General features: G+C 39.6%; 1 protein-coding gene across 1 annotated transcript; it reads right to left on the bottom strand.

Annotated features, from left to right (window-relative positions):
• Positions 1-9,850: 9,850 nt before the first annotated feature.
• Positions 9,851-11,451, bottom strand: LOC138868365 (uncharacterized). The gene is made up of 3 exons (XM_070145916.1): positions 10,716-11,451; positions 10,324-10,439; positions 9,851-10,231 (listed from the first exon to the last, which is right to left on the bottom strand). The coding sequence occupies exons 1-3, from the start codon at positions 11,449-11,451 to the stop codon at positions 9,851-9,853; spliced, it is 1,233 nt and encodes a 410-aa protein (XP_070002017.1).
• Positions 11,452-23,115: the final 11,664 nt, after the last annotated feature.

The raw sequence follows: 23,115 nt of genomic DNA, 5'->3' as shown, positions 1-23,115 counted from the left end.
AATTATGCGACCGCATTTCTGTCGCATAATAGACATGCGGTTCGCATTCTCGTTATAGCCATTGCATCTTCGAAACCCTAGTTCCCAGGTAGTCGTCGCATTAAGGTTATGCGGCCCGCATTATTGATTTGTGATCCCATTTGTCATCGTATTTTCTGCCTTCAGCAACTTCTATGGGGAGTTTGCGATCCATTATGCGGCCCACAAACCTATTATGCGGTCGCATAATGGACCGCATTTCTTGCTCTTGAATTTGGCCAGCAGACTGTTGGGCTTTGCGATTCCTTTGAGCACTATGCGGTCCGCATGTTGGATTTGCGGTCCGCATACTCACATTCTGCGATCGCATTTTGCCTTTTTCTTATCCTTTTGCAGTTTTTTGATTTCCTTTCCATGTTCTTGGATCCTTAAGCCTCATACACTGCAAAACATTAAAATTACATAACTACAAAAGATAATTTCATTTAAAACAAGCTAAAATCTAAGCAATTTGTATTAAATGTGCCAAAATTCTCTGGCACATCAACACCTCCAACTTAAACTCTTGTTTGTCCTCAAGCAACTAAAACGACACTATCCTATTCTAGACTCCAGCTAAACAACATGAACAATAGTGACCGTGGACGGTGTTAGTTGTCAGTACTACAAGCATGCACTTTTGTTTATTTACCCTTCCTGAACAATCATTATTATTTACAAAGAAACTAATCAACTTGTAAAACTTTGAGCCTCGACCAATTTGACAAAATGTTACCCTCAGCTGAGTGCAATTGCATTTGACCTCAAGAACTCAACTTATGTCCAACCTCGCAATCATGTGCCCTCACTAGAAATAAAGTCCCAAACTCACAATATTTACAATGACAACAAAAAGGACAAATTCACAAAGATATTCACTCTCAAAAAGAGTTTCAAGTGTTACAACAAGCCATAGGCTTGCCCTTATTTTAATTCATCACTTTATTGTAAGAATGTTCGGTTGGAGATCCCATAAGGACTTTTTATGCTTGTAATGTAGGTTTAGGGAAGGGTCGGATAAATATTTGGGTACAAGTGACTACACCCTCCTTGAACACTACTCACATTTTTCTTTCTTGTTGCTCTTTGCTTCTTTTCAAACCACATAGCCCTCATTAGCCTCTAATTTCCAACATTGAACCACCTTAAATACCTCTCTAATTTTCTTCAAGGTTCCATATTTATATATATATATACATACATCTCTTTTTCTTTTCTTTTTCTTCTTTTCTCTTGTATTATTTTTTTTCTTTTGGATCTTGAATAGTTTCATATGAATATCTTGAGGTATACTTTCCTACACTCACTGTACAACCTTGCCAATTTCCAGCTTGACACCATACTCCCAACTTAGGCTTTTAGCATTATTCTCAATGTTCAAGGAGAGATGGGTTCAAAAGAGGAATTATTTCACAAAAGGGGAAAGGTTTATAATAAGGTGGCCAAAGAAAAGGTTAAAGGCTCAAATGGGGTAACTAGTTATAATATCTATACAATGGGTAGCTTGAAAGGCTAACTGGTTTTCCTATATCACAAAGACCGCCTCAGGTCATTTTTCCAACCAAATGTAATTATCATTAGCATCGAAAGACCAACCAGGCAAGTTCTAGATGGCAGAAGTAAACACAAGAATTATTTAAACAAAGACTCACACACATGGCACACAAACTGTTTGACTCAAAATAGTTTTAGCCCTCGAGTCAACACTTGGCAACTCAAAGTTTTCATCATACGTACATGTATAGCTCTAGGTAAACATAGGGTCAAAGAGCGAGCCTCAATTTAACACAGTTTATTTCTTCTTCTTTTTTTATATTAATGGAAGGTTATATGGTATTCACAGGCATACATGCTTAAAACTAGACAATTACACCAAACCGGTCAAAATGTTTCATCCTACTGCCATGGTTCTACTATTACACCCTTGGAAAAGAACCCAGTGAAGAAAAACCAAGGGGAATTCATTGCTAATTACTAAAGATTAACATGCATCCAACTATCTACCTGTATATATATATATATACAAAGATAATATATGTACTAAAACAACACAAGTATATAACAGTTCATAAAAAGTTTATACAAGGATATCCCACCCCCAACTGAAAAGCATGCATTGTCCCCAATGCATAAGAATGTAAGACACAGTTTTGGGGCTTCTTGAGGCGCACTAAGTGCTATGGGAGTCGGAAGCCGGCTGAATGATGGTGGGGTCCTCCTCTGATTGTGAAGTTGGGACCGATGAGATCTCGGCATGAGCAGTGACCTCCACTGATGGAGGAGGGATCTCTAACTGGCCCAACACTGGAGCTGGGGCCTGTGAGCTGCTAGCTTTGCCCGCTAATGCCTGAGTGATCATTTCTCCGACCAAATGTAATTATCATTAGCATCGAATGACCAACCGAGCAAGTTCTATATGGCAGAAGTAAACACAAGAATTATTTATACAAAGACTCACACACATGGCACACGAGCTGTTTGACTCAACATATTTTTAGCCCTCAAGTCAACACTTGGCAACTCGAAGCTTTCATCATACATACATGTATAGCTCTAGGTAAACATAGAGTCAAAGAGCGAGCGTCAATTTCACACAGTTGATTTCTTCTTCTTATTTTATATTAATGGAAGGGTATATGCTATTTACAAGCATACATGCTTGAAACTAGACAATTACACCAAACCGGTCAAAATGTTTCATCCTACTGACATGGTTCTACTATTACACCCTTGGAAAAGAACCCGGCAAAGAATAACCAAGGGGAATTCATTGCTAATTACTAAAGATGAACATGCATCCAACTATCTACCTGTTTTATATATATAAAGATAACATATGTACTAAAATAACACAAGTATATAACAGTTCAAAAAAAGCTTATACAAGGCTATCCCACCCCCAACTGAAAAGCATGCATTGTCCCCAAAGCATAAGAATGTAAGACAGAGTTTAGGGGCTCCCTGAGGTGCACTAAGCGCTATGGGAGTCGGAAGTCGGCTGAATGATGGTGGGGTAATCCTCTGATGCTGAAGCTGGGACCGATGAGATCTCGACCTGAAGAGTGACCTCCACTGATGGATGAGGGATCTCTAACTGGCCCGACACTGGAGCTGGGGCATGTGAGCTGCTAGCCTCGCCCATTGATGGCTGACTAGTCGATGGATTTGCTTGGATGACCATGTCTGCTAGCGAATGTTCTATCGCCATTTGAACATCTACTTGTTCCTCCTCCACAACTGTAGGGGCAATAACCTGCTTACCTTTCTCTTGAGGACCCGCATCCTCCGGACCATGACTCCTTATCAATCTCCCCCTCGTCTGTCTCCCCACCTTCGGACTCTGCAGAGTGTCTGAAATCTTCTTCAGAAGGGATGTCAATATGTGTAGGGGAAGTTGGAGGCTGGGAAGCCCCGATAGTCTGAGGTGCAGGAGTTTTCATCAAGGTGGAGAAATCAAGATCTAATCCATCCACGGACATGCCCGCTCCCTGCTCTCCTTCCTCGAGCATAAAGGATGATAAATCGAACTCCAGATTTTGCATTTTGTGGAGCTCAGTCTTCATTGTGGAAACATCATCACAGAGCTTTGGCAATCCTCCAACCTCACCCCGCTCTATATTTTCAACCCGCACCTCAAGCTACTTCAGGCGATACCCATAAGATGTTTGCTGCTGTTGTAGGGCCGTCACTGAGGACTGGATAGAAGTCAATGCTTACTTGATGAGTGTTAGGAGGTTCTTCAGAAGCTGTTCTACCTTAGCATTTGCATGTTGAGCTAAGAGACTGAGCTTCGAAACAGCTGGCAGTGCGGCAGAAGGCTGTGCAATAGTGGCCTGAGAGGTGGGATGTGGAGTGGAAGTGGAGGCTACTGTGGCTTGAGGAGAAATAGGAGTCTAAGATCTTTGTATTAGCAGGAATCGGGATTTGAACCTCTAGTGGAGAACAACTACATGTGGCACCACGTCATTAATGCGCGTGATATCAGTATCCTTCAGCGCTTTTCCCGTCTTGTCAGTGTGTGGCATTGAAGGGACTTCCACATCCTTACAGAGGGCTTTGATCAAGCACGGGAATGGAAGTGACGTGGCTGTCTGCTTGGCCCGAACCCCTAACTCTCGGAAGATAAAGCCACCCACATTAATTTTGATCCGGCTCATAATGCATGCAATGAGAAGAGCTCTCTCAATGTTTATATTAGTCTCATTCGGGACAGTATCAAGCGAGAGGTGACAAAGCTAAGCCAGAATCTACCCTCTTGTGTGAGATCTTCCTTGAATATTTTATGCAGAGGGTCAATCCAAGCGCGGGTCCCCTTGGCTATCACTGAGGCTATCCAACCACGCTCATTATCTCTGTTGTCCCATTTGGTGTCATACTCAGTTATGCCCGATCTCCAGTTTGGAAAGTAGAACTCATTTATAGTATCACAGCAACAAAACACCTGCTTCCCCCAAACCAAGACAGTATCACATAATACTTTGTTGCGCTTGTGGTGAGGTGTTCTGGAGGCTCTATAAGATACGTAAAATTCACGCACTAATGTTTCATTATAATCATCAGGCAGCTCAGTGGAGCACTCCTAGTTTCTCGCTTTGATGTTCTCCAGTATGTGAGGGTACTACTCTTGTAGCCCGTTCAGACTCACTTGTTTCTCGGCAAGCATTTTCTGTTTCGTGAGCCCTTCTCTATAGAGATCCCTAAAGCCTTTGACCCCAAACCTGAGTTGGAAATCATCTCCCCTTTCTCTTCTTGCCTCAGCTTGTAGGTCGACTGATGGCAAGATCTCCTCCTTATCAGACTGGGAGGGATATGCAACAGTAGGTTGGGATAATTCTGGTCGTGAACTCTTGGCTCGTTGTGCCTGACGATTGGTGGATGCCCTTTTCTTGGAAGCAATATTTTTCTTGGGCGCCATATCTACAAAGAACAAAGTGTGAGAAACATAGAAGGCATCAGGGAAAAAATATTTACAAAGAACATCAAGTAAGCGATAGGTTATGCGGTCGCATAACCACTATGCGCACCGCAAACTTGTCGCAAAACTTTTGTCTGTTGAAAGGAAACAATTATACGATGGGTTATGCGATCGCATATCCATTATGCGGTTCGCATAACCATCGGCAAACTATATGCTTGGAAAGTAAATCACACTATGCGATCGCAAAACCCACCGCAAAAATGAATTTGCGATCACAAACAGCATTTTACAAAGGGCCAAAAACTGTTTAGGTATGCAGTGGCTTTGTGATCCGCATATCACGTATGCGATCGCAAAACCTCCGCAAATTGTCATCTTCCTCAGTCCACCTAGGGTTTGTTATGCGGCAACAATGCAGACCGCAAATCGACTACGCGGTCCACAAAAGTCGTCTTCCTCAACGATTTGACTCAACGGGTTGAACTCCACCCTCTACAATGGTGACCCTAATTTCACTGCCTAGCACCCCGAGCCAAACTAATTATCCAAGAACCCCCCATTACGAGTAGATATCCAAATAACGAAGAGGAAAACAAAAGCAAAAACTAAAGGAAACAAAAAACGGGAAAACACACAACAAAATTTAAACTAAAATTTACAGGAATGAAATTTGGAAAGGAAAACATACCAGGACTGGAGAATTTAGAATACTTTGGTAGATGAATTCAACAAGTGCGATTGTTTGTTTCATTCCAGGATCGTTTGTTTACACCAGTAATTTGCCTTTATCCTTTTTCTTTTTGTTTCGTTTTCTTTTTGTTTTTTATTTTTTTGTTTTGTTTAAGAGGGAAATCTGAGTGCTGGTGTGTGTTTATGTGTGAAGGGGTAGGGGTACTTACCTGTGAAGTTTGTGGTGCATAAGTCACTACATAACACCTTATGCGACCGCATAAGTTTTATGCGGTGGTTTAAACTGGAGTTGCGCATGGACACAATGCGGTGCACTTGTACGATCGCATATCTGAAATGTGGTCCGCAAAGTTCACATCCTCGCCGCATTTATAACACCAATATTTTCCAAACAAACTGTCCCGGTCTGCGACCACTATGCGGTCCACATAGTTAAAATGCGGCCGCATATGTGTAGCAGACTTCCCATTGTGACTTTTCTTCCCTTTCACACACAATTTTACCTTGTGTTATGATCTTTTGAATCATCTGCACTCTAACACACACTTTAATTTGCTCAATTAAATCTATCTAACAAAAGTTAAAATTTAAAGGATAAAAAGGATGTTACCACGCATGGGTTTCCTCCCATGAAGTGCTTTATTTAACGTCGCAGCACGACGAAGTTGGCCTTTCTTTGTGTTCACTCATTGATCGGGCGCGGACCATCTTTTAGAGCCAACTATTCCACCAAGTGTTTTTCTCCATCTGTGCCCAAGTAGTGCTTGACTCGCTGGCCATTTATATTGAAGGTTCGGACCCCATCCTCCGATTCTAATTCCATAGCTCCAAAAGGGGAGACATCTACCACCTTGAATGGACCGGACCATTTTGATTTGAGCTTGCCCGGAAACAATTTGAGCCTTGATTTGAAGAGCAAAACCAAGTCACCTGACTTGAACTCCCTTTCCAAGATCTTTTTGTCATAGACGAACTTCATCCTTTCTTTGTACACAACTGCACTTTCATATGCATGGAAACAGAATTCCTCCATTTCATTGAGTTGTGTTAACCTCAAATTTGTAGCTTCAGCCCAGTCCAAGTTCAACCTTTTTAAATCCCACATGGCTTTGTGTTCCAGTTCTATGGGTAGATGACAAGCCTTGCTGAAGACTAATAGATAAGGAGAAGCGCCAATAGGGGTTTTGTACGCCGTGCAGTATGCCCACAACGTTTCATCTAGCTTCCTTGACCAGTCGGCCCTGTTTGCATTAACAGTCTTTGCTAGAATATTCTTTATCTCTCGGTTGGAAACTTCAACTTGGCCACATAATTGGGGATGATACGGTGTGGCCACCTTGTGCTTGACGCCATATTTCTCTAGTAGCCCCATGAAAGCCTTGTTACAGAAGTGAGACCCACCATCACTAAGAATGGCTCTAGGAGTGCCAAACTGCATGAATATGTTTCTCTTTAAGAATGTGGTCACACTCCTTGCCTTGTTGTTTGATAAGGGAATTGCTTCAACCCATTTGGACACATAGTCTACAGCTACCAAGATATATTTCATACCACAAGAGCGTACAAAGGGGCCCATAAAATCAATTCCCCACACATCAAAGATCTCTATCTCTATTACAAAGTGCATTGGCATTTCATGCCTCTTGGAGATTGATCCTTGCCTTTGACATTGGTCGCAATCCATGACTATTTGATTGGTATCATGGTAAATCAACGGCCAATAATAACAACATTCAAGCACCTTTGCCGCCCATTCGATTTCCCCCATGGTGACCCCCGACCGGTGAGTCGTGGCATGCCTTTAGAATTGGCATAATCTCCTCTCCTAGAACACACCTTCTGATGATGTTATCAGCACAAACACGGAAAAAGAATGGTTTTTTCCCAATAGTATTGCCGACAATCTATCAAAAACTTCTTCTTTTAATAAGCTTCCAATCCATCTGGAATATGGTCGCTAACCAAGTAGTTAGCAATATCGGCGTACCAAGGAGCAAAAATGTTAGATAAGGCCAATATGTGTTCATCCGGGAAATCATCGTTGATTTCAAGATCTTCCTTTGGTCTCCCTACCTCTTCAATCCTTGATAAATAATCCGCCACTTGATTTTCTGTCCCTTTTCTATTTTGACTTCAAAGTGAAATTCTTGCAACAACAGGACCCACCGAATCAACCTAGGCTTTGCATCTTTCTTTGCCATAAGATAGCGAATAGCAGCATGGTCTGTGTACATTATCACCTAGGATCCAAACAAATACGCCCAGAATTTCTCAAATGCATAAACAATGGCAAGAAGTTCTTGTTCAGTCACAGTATAGTTCATTTGTGCACCATTGAGTGTCTTGCTTGCATAATATACCGGGTGGAGAACCTTGTTATGGCATTCTCCAAGCATTGCCGCAATAGCTACGCCATTGGCGTCACATATGAGTTCGAATGGAAGAGACCATCGGGTGTGACAATAATATGTGTCGTGGTGAGCTTTTTTTTCAATTCCTCAAAGGCTTTGAGGCACTTCTCATCAAACACAAATTTTGCATCTTTCTCAAGGAGTTTGCACATGGGATTTGCAATTTTGGAAAAATCCTTGATGAAACGCCTATAGAATCTGGCATGCCCCAAGAAGCTTCGGACACCTTTAAATGAAGTAGGTGGAGGAAGCTTGGAAATTATCTCGATCTTTGCCTGGTCAACCTCTATGCCATGTTTTGAAATTTTATGCCCCAAGACAATGCCTTCATCCACCATGAAGTGGCATTTCTCCCAGTTAAGCACAAGGTTGGTCTCCTCACATCTCTTGAGCACTTGTCTAAGATTGTTAAGACAATGCTCAAAAGTGTCACCTAACACCTAAAAGTCATCCATGAAAACCTCTAGAAAATCCTCCACCATGTCTGAGAAGATGGACATCATGCATCTTTGAAAAGTAGTCGGAGCATTGCACAAACCAAAAGGCTTCCGGCTAAAGGCAAAAGTTCCATAAGGGCAAGTGAATGTTGTCTTATCTTGGTCCTCCAATGCTATGTTGATTTGGTTGTAACCGGAATATCCATCAAGAAAGCAATAGAATGACCTTACCACTAGCCGATCAAGCATTTGATCAATAAAAGGCATAGGGAAATGGTCTTTGCACGTGGCACTGTTGAGCTTCCGATAATCCATACACACCCTCCATCCAGTCACCGTTCTTGTTGGGAAGAGCTCATTTTTATCATTTTCAATCACGGTCATGCCTCCCTTTTTCGGCACACATTGCAACGGGCTCACCCACGAACTATCGGCAATGGGGTAGACTACCCCGACATCCAGCCACTTGATGATTTCTTTCTTTACCACCTCCTGCATGGATGGTTTCAGCTGTCGTTGATGCTCCACATATGGTTTAGTCTCATTCTCCAATTGGATCTTGTGTTCGCAAATTCTGGCAGGAATCCCTCGGATGTCTGCAATTGTCCACCCAATAGCTTGACTATGCTTCTTCAAGACATCCAACAATTGTTCTACCTGCAGATCATTCAACAAAGAAGAAACGATTACCGGGAGAGTATCATTTGAGCCAAGAAATTTATACCCAACTACGGTGGAAGTGGTTTGAGCTCTTGTTGCGGTGGCTTAATAATAGAAGGCTTTGCGGGAGGAGTGGCTCTATTCTCCAAGTCGAGAGAGAGCTTCTTCAGAGAATAAGTGTAATACCCAAGCCCCTCCAATGCATTGACTGATTCCATATACCCCTCCATATCTTCACCATCGAGTTTACCAAAATAGCCGTCAACGCCTCACCGAGGCATTGTTCTTCCATCTTCATTTCAACCGCATCTTTCACTTCATCAACAACATCAATCACCAAGATACTTTCATATTCATGTGGTAGTTTTGTACCCTTGCTTGCTTGGAATGTAACATCTTCATCATTCACACGGAATTTGATCTCATTCCGTTCTGAATCCATTAGTGCTCTTCCTGTGGCAAGGAATGGTCTCCCCAAGATGATAGGGATCTCTTTTGCAACTGCACAATCAATGATTACGAAATCGGCAGGCAAATGAAACTCTCCCACTTTCACAAGCACATTATCGACAATTCCCACCAGTATCTTTATGGAACGATCGGCCCTTTGCAATCTCATACTCATTGGCCTTGTCATACCTAACCACGCATGCTTGTAAATGGCAAGAGGTATTAAGTTGATGCTAGCCCCATTATCACAAACGGCTTTTACAAAATTACGCGCCCCAATAGTGCATGGAATAGTGAAAGCTCCCGAGTTCTTTCTTTTGAACGGTAGTTTTTGCAATGATGGAACTAACCCGGTGAGTCATATTCACCACTTCATTCTTGGTAGTTCTCTTCTTGGTGATAAAGTCTTTCAAATATTTAGCAAAACCCGGCATCTCTTGAAATGCTTCCACGAATGGAATGTTTACTGATAATTGCTTGAGAATGTCATAGAACTTTTCGAGTTTGCTATCATCAATCTTCCTCACAAGTCTTTGATGAAAAGGAGGAGGAAGTCTAGGAATAGGTGGTAGAGGTTTTGGTATCTCTTTTACCTTTTCCTTTACCTCTTCCCGATTTACTACTTGCACTTTCAACTCTTCTGGAACCTTTTCAACTTCAACAAACCTTGTCTCTTCAACCTCAGCTCTTGTTCGGACTCTTCTACTTCAACCACTTGCTCACTCTCTCCTTGTATTACCTTCCCACTCCGAGTAGTAATTTCCATGATATGAGAAGTTGGACCACTCCCACTACCCTTTGGGTTCGCAATTGTGTCACTTGGAAGTGCCCCTTTTTTTCTTCGGATTTTGTTCCCTAGAAAGAACTCTCATTTGTATCTCAAATTTTTGAATAGATGCGGTATGAGAACCAACAAGCTCGGTCATATTCCTCATAGAAGTGTTGGACTTCTCTTGATTTTGCAATACCCGTTCAAGCATGCTTTCCAACTTGGAATCACTTGAGGAACCTTGATTTGAATATGACCCTTTGGAGGAACATAAGGGTTTGAACTCCGATTTGAGAAGTTGTTGTTGTTATTCCAATTTCCTTGATTTGAGCGACCTTGGTTATTTTGCCACTGTTGGTTACCTTGACCTTGCGGGTTAGGCCTCCATTGATTTTGTTGTCTTTGACCTTGGTATTGTTGCCTTTGATAGCCTCCTTGAGTGTTGTTGGCATAGTTGGCTTCCTCATAATCGTCACTTGATGATGGTTGTACATCTTCCACCACATGTACCTTCTTCATTTTGCTTTTAGTGAACATTTTTGTCAACACATTGACATTGGTGGCAAGCCCTGCAATTACTTGATCTCTTTCTTGATTCTCCTTAATCATGGTGGTCAAGGAAGGATAACCATATTCAATTCCACTTGTGGTGTCCTCTAAGTGCCAAGCTTGATTATGTTGTGCCATTTTGTCAAGGATTTGTGTAATCCTAGCGAATGTCTTGTCCATAAAAGATCCATCAGCTGCATTCTTGGCTATAGATTGGTTCATAGTATCTAACCCCATATAGAATTTCTCCAACAAGATAGAATCCGGAAAACCATGATTTGGAGACCTCACCAAATATAACTTGAATCGATCCCATGCATCATGTAGATGTTCTCCCGGTACTTGCTTGAAAAAGAAAATTTTATCCTGGAGCTCAGATTTCTTACTTTGCGGGAACCATTTAGCTAAGAATGCTTGGACAAGTTCAGGCCAAGAATGAATGGAATTTGGTGGAATATTTTGAAGCCATTTTCTTGCGTCCCCAGCTAGCGTGTACTTGAACACCCTCAACCTTAGGGCATCATCTGAGATGTTGTTCTGCTTATGCATCTCATCCCACACACACCCAAGAAGTTTCTAAGATGTTGTGTTGGATCATCATTAGTGGAATTCCCAAAAAGCCCCTACGCTTTAAGCATTAAGATTAAACCATGTTCCACTTTGAAAGTTGCAGCACCAACAACCGGAGGTACAATAGCATTTGTATCCTCGATGTACTCATCTATGCCCGCAAAAGGATTTTCTTCCATTTCTTCCTCATATTCGGTCATGTCTTCCTATCAACGACAAGCAAAACAAGCAAAGTTTGATGGAATAAAATAAGACGTAAAGTAAAGCACACACTAATTAGTAATTTCAAAACCGTATTCCCCGGTAACGGCGCCAAAATTTGATACGCTCAAGTTAGACTTTAATTAAGTAGTGTAAGGCGGTCGGTGTCAAATATAATAACCCAACAAGGTTGGGGTCGAATCCCACAGGGAATAGGCATGAAAAGGTTACTCGAGTAGTGTGCTACTTGACTTAGATCATAATTCTATTCCGTTAATTGTAACAAGAGTATGATATGATTTTGATTTGAAGATATAACTAATTGTAACGTTGAGAATGTAAATAATTTGATTAAGGAAACCAAGGTTGTGTCCCCTTCAATGAAGTGCAATGATATTGGTGTTGATATGATATATTTCTAATGGAAGGTTCTTTAGATATGCAAATGATTTCTAAATGACTACCCAATATTTTCCAATAGTTGGGTAATATTTCCTTTCTATGATTTTTCCAAATATAAAAGAGTTGCAATTAAGAGCAATCAATTAATGCCAAATAAAACTCACTTATTCCTAAGCGATTCTATTAAACAAGGTTTAAAGCCTTGAGTCTTTGATATTTACTTCTACCAAACCCTAACTCATTTTTTCAAGTAAAGAAAGAGTTTAATGGCACTTGTTAATATTTGCAACCACCAACAATAAATGAAGAATGAGAAGTAAATATATATCAACCAACCATTATATACATATTCAATGTTAAACACCCATTAACATAACACCCATTTAGGGTCCACAAACTTAGTATTTAAAGCTAGCTACTCATGCTAAAATACAAAAATATGAGAATATTAAATGTCATAAAGCTTACAAAGTGCAAGATTCTTCACTCCTAAAGCTTCCAAAAGAGAGGAATATTCAAAGGTTGGAATGCAGCTCAAAAACAAGACAAGATGCACCCACAAAACCCCAATAAATCTATTTATAGTGGGCTAAAACTCGGGACCAATTTCGGACCAAAAATACCCTTCCACGTCAATTATGCGACTGCATTTTTGTCGCATAACAAACATGCGGTCCCCATTCTCGTTACATCCATTGCATCATCGAAACCCTAGTTCCCAGGTAGTCGTCGCATTTAGGTTATGCGGTCCGCATTATTGATTTGCGATCGCATTTGTCATTGTATTTTCTGCCTTCAGCAACTTCTACAGGGAGTTTTTGATCCATTATATGGCCCGAAAATGTATTATGCGGTCGCATAATGGACCACATTTCTTGCGCTTGAATTTGGCCAAATAGACTATTGAGCTTTGCGATTCCTTTGAGCACTATGCAGTCCGCATGTTGGATTTGTGGTCCGCATACTCACATTTTGGGATCGCATTTTGCCTTTTTCTTATCCTTTTGCGGCTTTTTGATTTCATTTCCATGTTCTTGGGTCCTTAAGCCTCATACACTGCAAAACAATAAAATTACATAAGTATAAAAAATAATTGCATTTAAAAAAAGCTAAAATCTAAGCAATTTGTATTAAATGTGCCGAAATTCTCTGGCACATCACTCGTAGTGACTATTAAGCTGCGTACTTGATTTGAAATCTTATGATATCTTGTATTTTAGAAATTTATACTGTATTATGGGTTTTATGCCATATTTGGGGCCTTGTGCCGACCTGTTGAGACCGTAGGGGCATTTTTACTGTTTTCCCTCACTCTATTTGATTGAAAGCATATCCTCAGTCTTGTTTTACCTATTTATTATTCAAAACTGGTTTTATCACTCTTCTTCTTAAAATGTGAAAACTGTTCGTACTGAGTTCCCTGTTTTCTACTGTTATGCCCAAGTGGTTGTGAGGTTAATGACTGAGAGAGGTTGATGATCTAAGTGTAAGGACTATAAATATTATGGGTCAGGCTGCACGCCGCTGCAATATTTTATGTATATATTATGGATCGGGCTGCACGCCGCAGCAATACTTATATAGATCAGGCTGCATGTTGCAGTGATATATATATTGGATCGGTCTACGCGTCGCACCGATATGACGCTTGGGCTGTAGGAGCCCCTCCGGAGTCTGTACACCCCCAGTGAGCGCAGTCGACTATAAACTATGGATCGGGATGCACGCCGCATCGGTTATTATGATTATTACTATTGTGAGGTATATTTGAGCCTGAGTGCTGAGTGTGAGTACTGAGTCAAAAGAGCTGAGTCAGAAGTGACTGCGAGGCTAGCCCGAGAGGCTATATTTATGAGAGATACCTTGCCCGAGGGGCCCATTTATTTTTGCTGATTTCACTTTCCTTTTAAAATAAGCCTCTATAGAAAACTGCTAAGTAAATGATTTCAAATTATTTCAATTGAAATTAAAGCCTTATGAAGAAACTGGTTTTAAAACTGTTGAGTTGACTTGATATTCTGTCATTTACTCTTCTATATGATTTTTGACAGCTCGTCACTGATTTCAGACCTTATTTACTTTAGTTAATTACTGAGTTGGCATACTCAGGTTACTCCCTACACCTTGTGTGTAGATCCAGGTGCCAGTGGCAGAGTAAGGGTCCTCAGCATTATCAGAGTTTGTTGGAGACTGCAAGGTAGTTGCATGGCATCCGCATCCCTGCTATTCCTTCCTATCCTTGTTTTTCCTGCATTTTAGACTTGTTATGTATCAGACAGTCGGATTTGTATATTTAGAGGCTCTAGACTCGTGACACCAGATGTTTGGGATGTATTGGTCTAATGTTTTACTGATTTTCGCACCTTTTAGTTGTTTTGTATGTTTCTTATGAGAATTTGAGATTTAATCCGTGTTAAAAAAATGGTTTTATAAAAGAAATTTATTGTGGTTGATGGTTTGGGTTAGCTTGCCTAGTAATGTGATAGGCACCATTACGAACGGGCATTTGGGGTCGCGACACTAATGCACATTGAGACTTGAGGATATGCATGAACATGAATTTTGATACAAAATTGAGAAACTCCTTAGAAGCAGGATTTCTAGTGATGCAAAGTATGAAAATTCAGGATTTCAAATAATGAGATAAGTCTTATAGGCATGGTTTCTAATGCATATAAGTAAATAATCATCACAACAACCTAAAGGCATAATTTCTAATACATATAAATAATCACAACAATCCTATAGGCATGATTTCTACTGCATATAAATTACCACAACAACCCTATAGGCATGATTTCTACCCGATCCCAACAAAGATATATAATAATCCCTCCCAGCTTTACTAATAACCCTGATATCTGTTTTTTGTAAGAATTATTATTACAGACCAATATAAATGAATTACATAATAAAAATCACTATACTATAGGGAGCCTTCATAGACTCAACATCAGCTTAGAACCAAGCCTTCAGACATAGCACCTCTAAGCATAGTGGTAGCCCATACATAACACATAAAGTTGGTTCCTAGTGTGTCAAAGTTCCCAAGGGCCTCAGGGACCCCGGGCAATGCTCACACCAGAATCAGATGTTTAACACAAATTTCATAAAGGATCGGAAAACCAGCCCAATGTATCAGAGTTCAGAGGAGTCTCATGGACCCTAAGAAATGCTTACACTAGGGGTGGCAGGACTCTAGACAGCTACGAGTAGGAGTTGAGAATAGTATATAAAAGTAGGAAGTAGTTTTAGGAAAAACAGTTTGGATTTTTAGAAGTGAATAGAAATAGGTTGTACATAGAACAGGACCATGTTTCAGCAAATTGACTTAGACTTAGTTACCAGTAGTTAAGCAAAATAGGAACATTGGAATCAAAGACAGAACAGAGTCACAAACAAGGTTTCACATTGCTAGAACTGATTTAGTTTATTAACTATCATATAGACATGTATTTAACAGATAGAAACATGTTGAAGCCAAATGGCTAATCAGAAAGCCATACAGAAAAGATAGTGATAATCCAAAATACATTATTCTTGAAAGAAGCATGCAGGAACCATCAGTTGCTAAGACAAACTATCAGCATATAAAACAGGACAGGAATTGGGGCATGCTAGTTGAGAAATAGGTAAATAAGTGTTATGGATCAAATAGGAGCATGCTATCATATAGAACAAGACAGGACCTAAGTCATACTGGTTAAGAGAAACATAGGGCAGAACAGAAGCATGTAAACCACACAGCCACATGGGACAAAGAGGTAACAAGACTAAAGCATACTGGTTAAAATAAACAAGAAGCATATAATAAACATGTACATGTTGAGGTTCAGAGTGAACTAATCATATAAGTCATAAAGCATAGTAGTTGAGAAGGAGATGGCTAGGAAGCAAGTATCAAAACAACAACAACAGCGACCTAGTGAAATCCCACTAGTGGGGTATGGTGAGGGTAGTGTGTACGCAGACCTTACCCCTACCCTGAAGGAATAGAGAGGTTGTTTCCGAAAGACCCTCGGCTCAAGAGGACAACAAGACAAAAGGAGACAAAATCAGTAATAATACAGAAATAATAGGAAAATAGGGAAAATTGGAACAACATGAAATTCAGGAGAAAGATACAAAGAAAAAGCGAAATAGTACACCTACCAAACTAATCCCACAAAGTTATGACATAAGGCAAGACTCAACTACCTCCTAACCTACAACCTTAATATTCGACCTCCACATGTTCCTATCAAGTGCCATGTCCACGAAAATCTGAAGCCTCGCCATATCCTGCCTGATTACCTCCCCCCCAATACTTTTTAGGTCTCCTTCTACCTCTTCTCGTGTCCTCCACAACCAGTCGTTCGCACCTCCTTACCGGAGCATCTGGGCTTCTCCTCTGAACATGCCCGAACCATCTAAGCCTCGCTTCCCGCATCTTGTCATCAATGGGAGCCACACATACCTTCTCCCGAATATTATTATTCCAAATCTTATCCAATCTAGTATGCTCGCACATCCACCTCAACATCCTCATTTCTTCTACCTTCATCTTCTAGATATGTGACTTATTAACAGGCCAACACTCAGCCCCATACATCATGGCTGGTCTAACCACCGCTTTATAGAACTTACCTTTTAGTAGTGGTGGGCGTTCGGTATTTCGATTTGGTATTTAAGACTTTTGGTTCGATATTTTGGTATTCGGTTTATCAATTGTATATACCAAATACCGTACCATAATATTTCGGTACGGTTCGGTATTTCTTATTTTGGTTCAGTACTATTTTGGTACGGTTTCTGTTTAAACCAAATCTTCATTGTCTCCCCCTCCATTAACTAGCAAAATCTGTCGCCAACATTATTTTACCGTCAATTACTCTAATATTTTGCTTTCTTTTTCTTGATCCTCTAAAGTTGTTCACAACATCTTTTTCCATATGTTTGATACCTACATTTATGTGCTTGAGCCTATAAGATCCAGAGTATTCCAAAAGTTATTTCGACTTTTTACATTAAGGCCAATGCTGGTAGCCAATTTAGAATGGCGCCATGATTTTGTGAGATACTATTAACAGTGGCACCAATATATGGGACTAATTTGCTTAGCCAGAGGAAAGTGTTGCCTTTGATCTGGGATGATGCGTATAGCTACCTTTCAATATAGAGTTAAATCCCAGGACTCCGACTTTTCTGCGAAGTCCGAGAAATTTTAGAAGCAAGTTGACAGTAGTGAGATTTGCTTTCATTTGGGGACACCAAAATATTGATCTCACCTCATTAAACTATTTCGGTATTTCGGTATACTGAAATACCGAAATAACGAAAAAAACGAAATACCAAATTAATTCGGTTCGATTCGGAATTCAATTTTTCGTATTTTATGTCCACCCCTACCTTTGAGTATCAGTGGCACTCTATTGTCACACAATACTCCAGATGCTAACCTCCACTTCATCCATCCTACCCCAATGCGGTGTGTGATATCCTCGTCGATCTCCCCTCCCCCCTGGATAACCGACCCAAGGTACTTGAAGCTACCTCTACTCGGGATGACCTGTGATTCAAGCCTCACATCCACGCACATTTCCCCCTGCTCAACGCTGAAATTTTACTCCATGTATTCGGTTTTCATCCTGCTAAGCTTAAAACCCTTAGATTCAAGAGTCTGTCTCCAAATCTCTAGCCTCTCGTTAACACCGGCTCGCGACTCATTAATTAGAACTATGTCATCGGCAAATAGCATGCACCATGGCACATCCCCTTCAATGTGGTGTGTTAACACGTCCATCACTTGGGCGAATAAGAACGGACTGAGCGCAGAACCTTGGTGTAACCCCATGACAACAGGAAAATCCTTAGAGTCGCCTCTTATTGTCCTAACCCGAGTCTTTGCCCCATTATAAATGTCCTTAATCACCATAATGGAGGGAACCGACACGCCTTATCAAAGCAGAAGTATAAAGAAACACATACCACACAAAAAAGGATTATGATAACAGAAATAGGTGCATATCAGTTAAGAGATAGCAAACAAGAGGGTGAAGGCATGTTGAATCCAATAACCTAGCCTTGGCTTTCAGCCGGCTAGACAGTGCAGCAAACACAAGTAATAGAAAGAACTACAATGGAGAGTGTGTGTGAATCAGAGTTTGTGTTTGTGTTTCTGTATCTTTCTGAGTGTGTTTTTCGTGTCAGAACAATGAAAGGCTTTAATAGCATACAATAGAGCAAACAAATAAGGTAGGAAATCAATTGCACACAAATAAGGCAAAGAGATCAGTTAGTCAGTCAATTAGGGCTAACATGAATCAATTAATAAGCAGAATTAAGTAAGTATTCCTTTAATTAAGGAGAATCTCACACGGAGTAAATCAGCAGACAAGATTGAGGTTTAAATAAGGTAAGTAGTAAGTCCAGAGATTAATCAAAACACAAAAATCAGACCAGTAGAGGAATTAAGGGAGGTAGTACCAATTATTAATCACACATAAGGAAAGAACGGGTAAAAATCCTATAAGAAAATATCAGTTTTAAAGGGAAGCACAATTTCAAACACTAATTAGGCAAGTAAATCAATTAATACGTTAATTGACAGAGCTAGGTAAGCGGGCAAAATATTATAACCAACAGTCAGATAATTGAAAACCCTAAGGTGTAAAGCCATAGAGATGAAACTCCAGTAAGATCAGTCAAAAAAAAATCAAAGAAGAAAACCAAAGTTGAAAAATGCCTAAACATTTAAAACATTTTGTAGAAATCTTTTAGAAAAATCGAAACCCTAGCTTTTAGGAAAAAGTGAAATTGGTTGACAATAATAGTAAAAACTGAAAAATCTTAAAGGAAAAATAACAACCAAACTCAAAACCCTTCAGATCTAAAGAGATCTAACGGACTCAACCAGAAATAACTGAGTTTGTATTAAAAATGAACATAGGTGGAAAATCTGGTTTGAACCAGAGATTTGAAGTCATGAAAACACGAAAGTGATAGTATTCACAGACATAGGGTTAAATATAGGCGGATTAATCGAAAAGATGAGAGATTTGAATTAAATCTGGTTCGAATCCCTTGAGATCCCATCAAGCAACATGAAAATCGCCTTCAACCAGTAGAGATATGAGGTTGTATAAGGCCTGAAATTGAAGAAAGAAACCACGATCGAGAGGGATAACAGTGACTGCGGGCTAGGGTTAGAAGGGGTGAGAGAGAAGAGAGGAGGGAAGGGGTTTCAAGGATAATGGGTTTGGAAGAATGGGGTAGGGTTTAGGAGGTTAGGATAATTAAAAAAGGAAAGAGAGTCTTGGACCGTTGATCTTTGAGATCAACGGCCAGGATTGATTCCGGACTGGGGTGGGTTATTTGGAAATTGGGTCACGGGTCACATTTAAGTGGGCTAGGGTAGATTGGGCCAAGGTTTAATTGGGATGGGGTAGGCTAAAGTCCGAAATTGATTAAGAAAAGGGGGTTATTATTTAAATACCCAATTAACTTAATAAAATAATTTTATAAAATAACTTATAAATGATAAAAATATTGTTTATGCATAAAATGATTTAAAATAATTACTTAGTAATATATAAATATAAAAGGTTGTTTTCTTGTGAAATAAGGTAATTATGCACACATGGGCTATTATTGCAAAATTATTGCAATTATAACCCTAACATGTACATATGGCTATTAATGAAAAAATTAAAGCCTAGTATAAATATAAATGATAAAATTAAGAAATAAAATTATCATAAAACCATTTGTGATGAAATTAGTAATTATTTGAATAATAAAATACTAGAATAAATTAATTAAAATCCTTTAAAATTACAGAAAAATTATGGAAAAATACTGGTTGATGTTCATGCACTATTTTGAAAGTGTATATGCATTTTGAAATATATGAGGGAAAATTGGGTATCAACAGTCCATTCGTCTGAGGATGAAATGTTGTGCTCAACCCAACCTGAGTGCCCAACTCTCGCTGCACGGCCCTCCAAAACTGTGATGTAAACTGCGTGCCTCTGTCTGAAATGATAGAAACTAGCACTCCATGAAGGCGAACAATCTCTCTGATGTAAATCTCAGCCAACCGCTCTGAAGAATAGGTAATGCTTATAGGAATAAAGTGCAAACTTGGTCAGCCAATCCACAATCACCCAAATAGCATCGAACTTCCTCGAAGTCCGTGGGAGTACATTTACGAAATCTATGGTGATCCGCTCCCACTTCCACTCATGAATCTCTATCTGCTGAAGCAAACCACCCGCTCTCTGATGCTCATATTTCACCTGCTGATAGTTGAGACATCGAGCTACCAATCCAACTATGTCTTTCTTCATCCTCCTCCAACAACAGTGTTGTCTCAAATCCTGATACATCTTTACGGCACCGGAATGGATGGAATACCGCGAGCTATGGGCCTCTTCAAGAATCAACTCCTGAAGCCCATCTACATTGGGCACACATATCCGGCCTTGCATCCTCAATACCTGATGACGTCCAAATCCACTACTAAAAAGTAAATGGACACGGTCGCATGCAATATAATTTACCTAACTATGAGTCTGGGTCAAATCCCACAGAGAACAATATGTATGCGATTAGGAATGTAAGAGAATTATCACTTATTATGCAATGTCAAACACTTAGAATTGGTTTTTGAAAATGTTTTATACCTAAATGCGGAAATGTAAACTAACCTAGAAAGCAAGTAAAATGATCAATGGCTACAAGTATGGATGCATCGGGAATTACACTCAAGTAACGATCCAATGTATTTCATGATTTTACATATATGAGCGAGTTTATGTTAATTAGCCACGGATAATAATTCTTAATTAGCTTCTTCCGAAGACTAACAAGACATCCTAATTGAATTATTCCTAACCCAATTAAGAGATTAAGCACACCCAGATATGGCTACAAGTAGTTCAATCCTATCCCTAGGTAGAATCTATAAAATGAGGATTAAAACCTCAAGTTCTTGTTAATTAATCTTTTCCAACCCCAAATTATCTTTTCCAAAATTAATTCGGAGTTAATGGGTGAGTCCTAGGGTTAGATAATCCCTTTGGAAACATTAAAGAACAAGAATAATTAAAGAAACAACAACTCACTTCATAAATAAATGAAAATCATTCAATACATAAGCACAACAAGGTATTTAATCCACACTTTAAACATGAATATTTCCATAAACAAGATTCAAGTGTTAAATAAAATACTACACACTTAGATATACAATACCAAGCAAGAAAATGAAGAAAGCAACATAAATGGATAAGAAATCCTTAACCACAAGCTTGAAATCTTCAAAACCCAAGTATGTGTGCAAACCCTAGCTTCCAAAACTTGTTCTTCTCTAGTTTACGGAACTGAAAATAAGCCAAAGATATGCCAAAAAATCTGCTAGGTCGAGTATTTGTGGGTTTCGAAATGAGAACATGTGAATGCCTAAATTGCTCAGGTCTAATGCCCGTTGACCGCATCTGCGGATGAATTTTCGCAGATGCGGTTCCGCAGATGAGGATACATTATCGCAGTAGCGGAACGTTGAAATATGTCTGACACCGCAGATGCGGACTCCAAAGTGCAGATGCGCTACCGCAAAAGCAGAAAGTTACTCGCAGATGCGATTCCTGGCAAAAGTCCCCTCTCCACAGATGTGTTTCCACTCCCGCAGATGTCGGGTCGCTTCTGCGACCATTCTTCCGCAGATGCGAAATCACTAGAGAGTTTTGCATTGTTTTCACCCTCTTTTCTCAATTCCACTTCTATCCAATTCAAATCACTTCATAGCATCATTTACCTGAAAATCTAACAATACACACCATAAACGACCTCATATTATAGTTAAAGGACATAAAAACTAAAGAAAACTAGATTGAGTGGTAAAATCACCACTCATCAACACCCCCAACTTAAAGCTTTTGCTTGTCCTCAAGCAAATTAAAACCAACAATTCAATGAGGATTGACAATTTAAAGAACAAGTGGTATTGCTATTATTTACAAATCTCATTCTCCAATTAAGCACCATACTTATGGATTTGGTTGGTACTAATAATTAGGCTCAAGTATGTGTATTTTTCACGAACGACTCCCTCATTTAAAAACCACTTCAAGAACGTGCAAGAGAGTTTCAAAATAATCAAGTGACAAGAATAAGCCTCAAGAAGTGACTCAAAAGCACTAGTCCACTACATATGCTCAACTTACTCAATTTCACCAATACTTCCTAATTCATGTGCCCTCACAAGAAGGAAAGTCCCAGAATCACTATATTTACAACACAATATAGTGGACAAATTTACAAAGACACTCGCTCTTACAAAGAATTTCAAGTGTTACAACATCTCATGCCATAAGCTTGCCCTTATTTTAATTCATCGCCTAATCAAGAACATTCGGTTGGAGATCCCATAAGGACTTTTTAACCTTGTAATGTAGGTTTAGGAAAGGGTCGGATAAGCATTTGGATACAAGTGACTTCACCCTCATTGAACACTACTCACATTTGTCTTTCTTTTTGCACTTTGTTTCTTTTCAAACCACATAGCCTCATTGGCATCTAGTTACCAACATAGAACCATCTTAAATACCTCTCTAATTTTCTTCAAGACTCCATATTTATATACATACATATATTTCTTATTTTTTTTCTTTTATACAAATTTTTCTTTTGGAGCCTGAATAATTTAATATGAACACCTTGAGGTACATGTTCCTACACTCAATGTACAACCTTACCAATTTCCACTTTGACACCACACCCCCAACTTAGGCTTTTAGCCTCATTCTCAATGTTCAAGGAGGGACGGGTTCAAAAGAGGGAATTATTTTACAAAAGGGGAAAGGTTTGTAATGAGGTGGCTAAAGAAAAAGTTAAAGGCTCAAATAGGATACTAGTGATATCATTTATGCAATGGTAGGCCTGAAAGGCTAAAGAGGTTTGGCAAATAACACAAAGAATGTCTAAGATCATCCCTCCAACCAAACATACTATCATTAGCATTGAAAGACCAACCGGGCAAGTTCTAGATTATAGAAGTAA

Source organism: Nicotiana sylvestris, chromosome 5, assembly GCF_000393655.2.
Source record: "Nicotiana sylvestris chromosome 5, ASM39365v2, whole genome shotgun sequence".
Classification (NCBI taxonomy): domain Eukaryota; kingdom Viridiplantae; phylum Streptophyta; class Magnoliopsida; order Solanales; family Solanaceae; genus Nicotiana; species Nicotiana sylvestris.
This window is presented reverse-complemented; position numbering and strand designations above follow the sequence as displayed.

What these genes read in the sequence shown, in the direction of transcription:
- LOC138868365 (XM_070145916.1), bottom strand. Translation starts at nt 11,451, where the DNA reads ATGCATAAGCAGAACAACATCTCAGATGATGCCCTAAGGTTGAGGGTG. An exon ending in GCCTAACCCGCAAGGTCAAG is followed by an intron (nt 10,440 to 10,715) that starts GTAACCAACAGT and finishes AGTTCTTTCTAG; the next exon opens with GGAACAAAATCCGAAGAAAA. An exon ending in TTACTACTCGGAGTGGGAAG is followed by an intron (nt 10,232 to 10,323) that starts GTAATACAAGGA and finishes GAAGTTGAAAAG; the next exon opens with GTTCCAGAAGAGTTGAAAGT.